Genomic DNA, 9,943 nt, shown 5'->3' with positions numbered 1-9,943 from the left:
ACTTTTTGTTTCTTTGCAACTAATTTACAAGCAATAAATAGGCAGGTTTTTGGTTTAATTCTGTTAATCTGCACATTTGACCTCTTTGTTAGATTTACTAGCGGTGTGTTTAATGTACAAAAAAAAAGCTTTTCAAAACATAAACAGATATAAACAGATTAAAAGTTGTTTCTAACTGGTAAAGACAACTTTTTATGTCTTTCATTAACTTTTAAGAACAGAAAAAATGTCTGCAGTTACACTGGAAACCAGAAATTTACAATCATAAGTTATATTCTGCTTTTTTCTCATCTTTTGACATTAAATCAAACAAAATATCTTCTGTTTTTGGTCAGTCAGGTTAACCAAAACTATTTGTATGCCAGAATAGTAACATAGAAAAGTCTCTAAAGTTTTGTTTTGCTTTCCACTTTATTTAAATTGAATATTTTCTTATAATAACGCGGGTCGTTTTACAGGTTTCTCATAAGTTTGGATTTTGGCCCATTCCTCATAACAGATGTGGTTAAACTGAGTCAGTTCTGGTCTCAGATGCTGTGAAAACAATACACATTTCCCAAAAACATTTCTGTATCATTTTCACAAGAGACAGAAATGTGGGTAATAGATAACACAAATATATAGTAATTATAAATGAGTGTTTTTTACTTCTTCTTCCTCCTCGAACATTAAGATTATGTGTTTTGTGTTTTTATGTCTGTTATTTTATACTGCTATCATGTTCAAAACAAACAAAAACACCAAGTTAACCTCTGGAGGACATAATCTGTTCTGCTTTCTGAGGACAGCGATGCTTTACGTTTCCATGACGTTTCTACTTCAGCATATTGTTTCCTCAGATGAACCAATCATCTTCAGGCATCTGTAAACGTCCAGAAGTTGGACAACTGCCCTCTAGTGACAATCTTATGCAAATATTAAAGAAAAAAATCCTTCTTATTTAAATAATTATCTGTTACTTTGGTAATACTTATGGCTGTCTTCACTTTTAGGACTTTAGGCTGTTAATGTGTTGAAATAAAATAAAGAAACAGTTTTGCTGGTGCGTAATATTTGAAATATTTTGTGTCAAACATTTTTGTCCTGTAAATGAGAATCACACATATTAAAAACAAAATTCATTGTTCTCTTTTACTTTGTTGTTACATTTATTTTCCTACTCAGATGCACATTTGTTTTAATTTGAGTTTTATCCTCACTGTACTGCAGGTTATCCTTATTTTTCTGTTCATATATACACATACATTTACTTTTTTTAATCTTGGTTTTCATTTTTCCCTTCACCTTTAATTTGTTGTTTGTACATGTGAATTTACTCACCGTGGGACAACAAACGATATTTCTATTCTAGTCTGACGAGAAATAAGTTGTTGTTCCGCTGCAGAAAGAGTTCAGCTAGAGGGCATTTCCCTTGTTTTTATATTTTTTATTTTATTATTCATGGAGAAAATTTGGCCTGACAACCTTTGGGCATGAAGAGCATTTTGTTTCTGTTTTTTTGCAAAGAGCAGCACTCAAAAACAAGAAAGACTCCCAAAGCAGTTGGAAAGTAAAAATAAACAACTTTTATAAATCAAGAAAAAAGGGAAAAAACGTGATGCTGAGGCAGGAAGTTCAAAACGAGAGACGACTCAAACATCAGGCTGACATGGTACGAACAAAAGAGCGACACGAGCGAAGGATCTGCAAACAAAATGGAAAAACTCTCTACACAAGGGAACATGAAGAGTAAAACTAAGCCAAATATTCAACAAAACCTGAGGAAGTTGAGATGAAATTCAATCTGCATTAACTTCTCACACAGTTCTACAGGCAAACTGGGCTGTTTGGGTTGCAAAAGGAGAAAAATATATCAGTTATGCCAAACAATGATGTTGACAAATGGAGCTGTTACATTACCTCTAAATGAACCTTTACAAGTTTCCACATCACGTTCAGGTAGACAGCAAAAATGCTTTTGAGCTTCTGCTTTAAAAGGGTATTATTAAAATAATAAAAGGTTTACCTGAAATAATATAGCAATAAAATAAAACAATTGAATTTCTACAAACAACTTTGCCCCCAAGAAAAGTTGGGTGGCAACTAATTACTTTTACTTGAGTAACTTTATTTTGAATAAAATGACTTTCAGGAGTGGTTTTACCAGTTTGTACTTTTTTCTTTTACTTGAGTAATTTTACTATGAAGTATTTCTACTCTTACTTGAGTAAAATTTCTGGATTTTCTACCCACTGAATGAAAAACAATAATTCACCAGACACAGACACACACCTTTTGTTTTTGTTAAAGTTTCATCAGATTTATATGGAAAGAAACTGATTTGGGAAAATTTTCTTTTGGCTGATTTTTTTTTGTTTTTTTTATTTATATGAATTATTCTAATTTTGGTCCCTAACATATAAACATTTCCACTTAACTTTATATTTAGATCCATCTGATGATGTAAATTTTAAATGATTAATCATTTGATCAGTTACTCAGTGTTTCAGTAGACTTTTTTTTTATCAAATACTTTTTTACTCAACTAATTTCCACTACTTTTTACATTTGAGTCAAGCTATGTTGAGGTAGCGCTAATCTTATTTGAGTACAATATTTGGCTACTCTGCCACCTCTGATCATAAGTAACTATTCAGGAAGAAATAGGAGCTTATTTTAAGTTAACAATTCCTTAATATAGATGAGAAAATACTAGTTTCATAGGCAAAATTGTTACAAGTGAAATAATCTGCCGTGGAACTCGAACTGCGTTGCCAGGCAACAGGCTGGGCTTGGCTGGCGTTGCTAGGTAACGTCGCAGAGCTTGTTGATAGTGAAATAATATACCAAAGAACTAGAACTTTTTAACCAATATTAATATTTTGATCAGTTACTTGAGTAGACTTTTTACCAAATACTTTTTTACTCTTACTCAAGTAATTTCTTGGACGGCTACTTTTACTTTTACTTGAGTAAAAATATGTTGAAGTACTGCTACTTTTACTTGAGTATAATTTTTGGCTACTCTGCCCGCCTGTGTAGCTAAAGTGCTCACTAAAATCTTTGTGTCTCATAAATACTTTTCCATAAATCCAGCTTGCATACTCCTGTAGAAAAGACACAATTATATGCAATGTCACGTTTCTGAATTAAAAATGTTTTTTTATTCGCTTGATGTAATATTCTAATCTTAACTGTTGTGTTTTAATTAGCTGTAAGCAGAAAATCATCATAATTACTTCAGTCTGTCTAATTAATCAAGATAATGTTTTTCACTGTGTGAATTGTGCAACTGAAATGATGAATTTTTTAATAATATTCACATTTGTTTTAGTGGACGTGACAGAACAGTCTCTTTTGGTTTAAAAAATAAAAGTCTGCTTTGCGAAACAATAAAAAAAGCTGAATTTGATTCAGATTTTTCAGTTTTAGTTTGTTTTTCCGGCACTAAAATATTCATATTCAGAGTAAACACTCCTTTAGTTTCACCTGCCACAGGAGCAGAGCTTCTTGTCGGTTTCTAAGTTTGTACTCCCTTTACTCACTGCTTATGCATTATTTGCAATTATTGCTGCAATTAACATCATGTTGTCGTTTGTTTCTCCTTGCCAAGTGCTTCTGTGTTTAGTTGTATCTCTCTTAAACAAAGTTATTAATGAAGCTGCTGCCATTAATGTTGTGTAGTCTCTTTGTTTTTCTTTGCCCTCAGCCGGTCTTGGTAGGCGGCCCAAACTGGTTCTGCAGGACTATTCTTCCACTTAAAAGATGTGGAATGACAGGAAAACACAAGAATTCAAACCACTGATTATAAAATATTAGTGCAAATTAGCATTTTAGCCTCAAATAAGACTTGGACTCCAATTGGATCTAAATAAAACCATTTGATAAAATCGCATGACTTCCTTTTTATCATTTGAGGTCACCTTGTAGAGTATTTTGAGATTTTTCTTGCTGATAAAATGCCAGTCTTTGCCGCCCCTCTATATTTATCTTTAACATTGTCTGCCAATATTTCTGTAATTCCTCCACATCCCCATTCCTCCCATTTATAACTTTTCATTTGCATGAGTGGAACAGACCAAACCGGAAGTCCACTTGAGCCGGAGAGTTAGCTTAGTGGCTGAGCATAACCACTGAATTAGTTACTAATTTCAAATCTTAAAACTTCAACAATCACCTAAAAGTGATGCACACATGGTCAAACTGTGTGGTTGAAGTAAAATTTGAGGAAGGTACTTCCTCTAGATTATTTTTGTGCTACCATTTGTTAAGTACAAGCAGATTTTTCTCTTTAAGATGAGAAATGAAGCGAGTGCATCTGATGCCGATTCTCAAAAGGAGCTACGATCAACCATAGTTCAGCCTTTTAGAGATGGAAGATGGAGGTGTAGAGCTAAAATATTATATTTTCATATGGCCTTATAGGTGACCTATTATGCTTTATTAATCTGATCTATCATTCTTAGATAATGAGATTTTAGTCTGGTCAGTTTCAGAATGGCCTGTTTTAGGGCGTCCTGTCTCTTTAAATTTAAATAAGCTGTTGCTGGCCACGCCCCCGGAACTCAGCTACACTCTCATATTAAAATGGCTGAAAATAGATGTACAGTTATGCAACCATACATCTTTGAAAAGCAGAAGTAGAGCCTCCTGCACAATGACCAAGAATGCAGCAAGAGGTTTCTGGATGGTAAGTCAACAATAAAACATTAGTCTTTTCCAGCAGCCATTGTACAAATTCAACAAGCAATGTGCTGCTAGGTAGCAGCACATTGCTTGTTGAATGTCTCTTAACAATCAGGAGGTTTTTGAAACCATAAAACACCAAAAATCATTAACTTATTGCCAAAAAAACAGATGAGTATTTTTTAATGCTTGGTTTGTCTTAACAGTTTAGGCTCATGTGGAAGTATAAAATGTGCAAATTGTGGAAATCCTTGAGAATTGTTGCATAATGGATCCCCTGTAAGCAACAATTCTCAAGGATTTCCACATTTTGTACATTTTTTTCTTTCTCTCTTTAAACCTAGAGAAAATGTAGGCTTGCCGATGTACATTACAAAATAACAAACTTTATGGTGTAAAGTTTGAGTGTGTTGTGAGATTTCACTGCTAAAACTAAATATTATCAAGTATTTTTGTTTAGTTTCTAGTGCAAGTATCTTAGTATCTTAGTACACTGATAAAACTAACTTACAAGTAACTTTCAAACAAGATATAGGAGCTTATTTTCAGTCAATGATTCTTGGATATTGATGACAGTATTAGGCTTCTAATTGAAAAACGTCTTGTTTTCTATTTTTATTTTACGTGTTTTGAGATGTAAACAAAGCCAGGTTTTAACTTGTTTCTTTAGGGTTTTGCAAAATCTGCAGAAATGTCCATTCAGTGCTGATTAGCAGTATAATGAGCACGCTTAAAATAAAAACTCCCATTCCCTAACAGTAAACACTATTGTGACACATTTGGTTTCTTGCAGTTTTAATATAGAATATTTTTTCAGGAAGTTCCAGCTTCCCTTTCGTTGATGCCGTAAGACCGTCAATGGGGAAATGTTCATTTGTGTTTTAGTTACAGTTCCAGGAGATTTGATATTTATGTATGATGAGGAATGAAACCGGGCATGTATTTTTGCTCTGAGGTGACCTCGGAGCCTGTACTTCTTCAAGCTGAATCAGCGGTGCACCCTCAGTGTGTGGAAACTTGCTCTGGAGCCCCAGGGTCAAGAGTTAGAGGCTCCCAGCGACGGCAGACATGAACCTGCCGACCAGAGAAGAGTGTGAAGGGTGGGACCACATGAAAGTGGCGCTTTTTATGTGCAAGGTGGGTTTAAGAGGAATTACAAAAAGTTTTACAGCTGATGGCGGGGATCTATTTCCCTCAACATTTGAAGAATTAAACTGTGACTGACAGGATGAGCTACTGATAACGTTTCTCTGTGATTACCATCAGAATAACATGCAAGACTGCGCCGGGACTGTGACCAGATTAAAGATCGACGGACTCAGGCTTCTGGTGAGTCTGCTTTTTACCAGTATTATTATTCTTACATTAGTTTTGCAGAAAAAAAAAGTTTTATCTCAAACTACATTTAGTTGTCCTCACTTTGTTTTAACATTAAAATCAACAAATCCTTTTTATGTGGCACAAATACAACCTTTATGTGCTTAAATATTATTTTATTAATCAAATCAAAGTGTTTTTTATCTGTTTACTTGTCAAATTACATTAATCAATATGTCTAATTTCACTGTGATCATGGAAATTAATGCAAAATCAACAAATTGCATCTTTTTTTTGTCAAAAACATTGTTCTTGAAATGATGCCAACTCCCACCAGAAGGTGGCAGTGTATTTTACTTCTACACTTCTGCCTTGGGCTTAATTATTTCAAGTTCTAGTCTGCGATTGATTATTCGCTTGAAATAAAAAGTCAGATTTATCATCATACCTAAGCGCAAATATTTAAACATTTCTTGCAAATGTTTCTAAATTGGCATCAGAAAAGTTTTGATTTTCATAGAAAAAAAAAAAAAAAAAATTGTGAAATTCTGTAAGGACCGATCGGTGTGAAAAGATGCTCAATATTATTTTAAATTTTTTTAAACAGTTCCAACCGTTGGTTTATCAGGTTTATCAATACTTTCTGGCCCTTTAAGAACATTCATGATCTTAACGTGGCCCAAACTGAAATTGAAAATGTTTGACTTCCCTACTGTAAATTATAAAAATAGGGATTTCGGTATTAAGTCAGTAAAAATAACAAACTCACTCTGTACCATTTTCATTCAGCGTTTTTTTTTATGTGCATTTTTCTATTTCTGCAAACGCGTGGGACAACAGACAGGGCAGCGAGCGGCTTGAACCATGACGGATCCAAACACAGTCGCTTGCATTATTTCCACAATTTGCCCTTCCTCTTACAGAAGTCAGTAAAACTGTTGCAACTTCTGCTTTGAGAGTCACTTTCATCGCTTTGGCTGCGTTTGTCTTCACTGTACGTTTGTATTGTTTCCCAGAAATGATGATTTCAGCTGAAACAACTGAAAGAAATTTAATTTGACATCAACTAACTGGGATGTCCTAGTTTTCCACAGCTGTGAAAATATGTATTTCTATTCACTGTTAGCATTAATCAAATAGCAATTAATCAAATTAATGTCCATTAATGACTTTGTGTGATAGACTATCACAATGTTTTGTAAAGATTTAATAGTTTTTGAAATAGAAAATATATAAAGTGTGGCATGCTTTTATTTTCATAACCTTTCTTGATACAGATTCTAATTTGGACTTAGGTCTGCGCTTGGACTAGGCCATCCTTACACATGAATATGTTTTGATCTAAACTGCTCCACTGTATCTGTGGTTGCTGGTCACTGCCATCTAAAGTCTTTTTTGGCTTCCCATCAAATCTGAACAGACTTCCTTTGTTAAAGACAAGCATTTCCACAGCATAATGCTGCCACTACCATGTTTTATATTGAAAATTGTGTAGGTTAGATTCCAGCTTTCTCATGCCACATATATCCTCTTTCAATAAGCAATTAATTAATTAATTTAGGAGTATCAGAATAAAAGGGGAGGATGGTCAAATAGGCAACCATTTTTTCCCAAAATCTTTTTCTCTCCCATAAAATGTGAAAAAATTCACTGATCTTTATGGTTGTGCCCTTATAAAATGAACAAGTTCAGGGTAATGTATACATCCTGCCTGTCACGCTCCACATGACAGCAGTATTATTTTTTCATATTATTTACTCACCTTGAGCTGCGCCTTATGTCTCACAGGCTTATTTCCCCTAAAGGAGACTCAACAGGAAATATGATCAGTCAAAAAATGATGAATGTTTCAGAGCGGAGGCTTTGATGAGCAAGGTGCCAGGGCAGAGCTGAAAATACATAAACAGAGATACTGACTGATGGATCCCACAGAGAGAGAGATTCAGCCCTATTAGGCTAACAAACACTGCACTGCGGCTCACTCTAACTTTAACGCTACCAAGTATTTCACCGTTGGCGCTCTATGGCTGCGTTCACACCGAGCGCATTTCGTGCTCCAAAAACGAGTCCAACACTTCCAGTTCAATGCGTTTGCACTTTGAAGTCAGACGCTTGGCATTATAGATAAGTGGAAATCGCATGAAAATCTCTCTGTAAGCGCGTTGGGACGAAAAAGGAAGAAACTTTGCTAAACTGCTATCTGGTTACATAAAAACATCTCAGTACGTATGATTAGTTACCAAAACAAAATGCTATAAGGAAGTGAACTGTTGGTAAAGAATCAATCGGCAGGTTAGACCAATAATTGTGCCGTCAGTCTTAAGGCTGTCCCAATAGTCAATACATCAATTAATTACATGATAAATTAAAATAAGCTCAATAATGTCTTTCTTTCTACCAAGAACTTGATAAAAGTCTCAGTCTGATGCTTTGGTCTCAACTAGCCAATATTTTTTAGGACAATTTTATTTAGAGACTTCATAATTCATTTTATTTGTCGTTTCTGTTTATTTATTTGGGGTATTTAAATTGACTTCCAGTTCCAGTGCTAAATGTTCATTAGAATTGCATGTTCATTGATCTTTGAGAATGTATTTTTTGCATTGATATTATGCCTTTGCCATTTTAATACTTGAAAATCGTCTCAAAATGGCAATATTATAGTATATCGCAATAACTTCTGGGACAATTTATCATTCAGCAAAATGTGTTATTATGACAGGCCTAATGCCTTTTTAACACCCCTTTTTCTTCACATAAGATATTTACTTTGATTAGAATCTGAATTTATAAATGAAATTATACAATTGAAATAAAAGATTCCTTTATTTTAAGACTTAACTAGAAGGACCAATAACTATGTAATACCACTATATGAGCCTATTTCAACAACATAGACAGACAACAATACTATAATTTACTAAATTACTTACCCAAATGACAGTAATGATCTCCTGCTTTGGTCAAACATCTCTGGAGAAACAAAGTCCCCGCTGATATTCAGCAACATGGAGGTGCTGTTTGCTCTGTGGTGACACAGCATGCTGATTTTGGCATGAAACTCAAACCACTGCTGTGCTGGAGCGCAGCTTGACAGAACCTGCCATGTGACAATGTTGTGTATATTTTCTGATACCTCATTCATTCAGCCTAGAGTAAAGGAGAGATACACCAAAACTATCTCCATTTGCCTTTAAATGAACAGAGATTTGATATAACAGTAATTCTTGAGAATAGAGACAAAACAGGTCCTATGGATAAAGCACAACATTTGAATAAAATATACACAAAATAACATTTTTTCAAATATCTGACTAAACTAACCTGGGTCATGTGAGCACAACAATGTATATTCAACTCCGTTGAAATTTGTCCCTAGTTTTTGTCAACACTGTCAGAAATGAAAAGAATGTAAAAAAATCAGGCATTATTGGGGGGCACCAGAACTTCTGAGGACCCCATGACGTTTTCTTTTCTCTTCCTTTGCTAGGAGGGCTAGTTAGCTCTGGTTAGCTTATGTTATTCTTTAGTTTTTTCTTCTGTTTTATTCCTAAGTTGCTCGTCACAACCATGATGTGTCAACTCCATAACTGACAATTTACAAAACTTTGATAAAATTTTGCGAAATAAAAGCTTAATTTTGGTAAACTGTAAAGATTTAATGGACCTGATGAGCTACAATATGGCCTCCTTCAGAATAACATCATATAAATTGAGGTAGTTTGGCTTTTTGTCAACTCCGTCAGATGTCAACTCTATCAGAGTTTTTGTGATTCTTTCAGTGAAATTGTTGTCAAATCTCACTAAATGTGCAGTTAATTCATTTTAATGTATTTTACATGAATTGCATTACTTCACATGTACCAAGTTTTTCATTTTATTCACTAGTTTGTCACCAACTTCAGTTCTGTCAACTCCGTCAGATGGACTTTTTGTTGTTTTTTGTTTTAAATAATATTTA

At 34.2% G+C, this 9,943-nt stretch overlaps 1 protein-coding gene across 3 annotated transcripts in view; it reads left to right on the top strand.

The window, feature by feature from the left end:
- Positions 1-5,418: 5,418 nt before the first annotated feature.
- The window catches only part of LOC103131299 (B-cell linker protein-like), a 28,020-nt gene continuing 23,495 nt past the window's right edge, over positions 5,419-9,943 (top strand). For 2 of the 3 annotated variants that reach the window (XM_016666555.1, XM_007542906.2), the window contains exons 1-2: positions 5,421-5,802; positions 5,932-5,994. In XM_016666555.1, the coding sequence (XP_016522041.1) occupies positions 5,734-5,802; positions 5,932-5,994 (132 nt within the window). In that variant the 5' untranslated portion in view covers positions 5,421-5,733. Of the gene's footprint in view, positions 5,803-5,931; positions 5,995-9,943 lie in introns of all 3 variants that reach the window. The other variant, XM_016666554.1, reaches the window with a different exon arrangement.

Source organism: Poecilia formosa, unplaced genomic scaffold (assembly GCF_000485575.1).
Source record: "Poecilia formosa unplaced genomic scaffold, Poecilia_formosa-5.1.2 Scaffold741, whole genome shotgun sequence".
NCBI classification, from domain to species: Eukaryota; Metazoa; Chordata; class Actinopteri; order Cyprinodontiformes; family Poeciliidae; genus Poecilia; species Poecilia formosa.
This window is presented reverse-complemented; position numbering and strand designations above follow the sequence as displayed.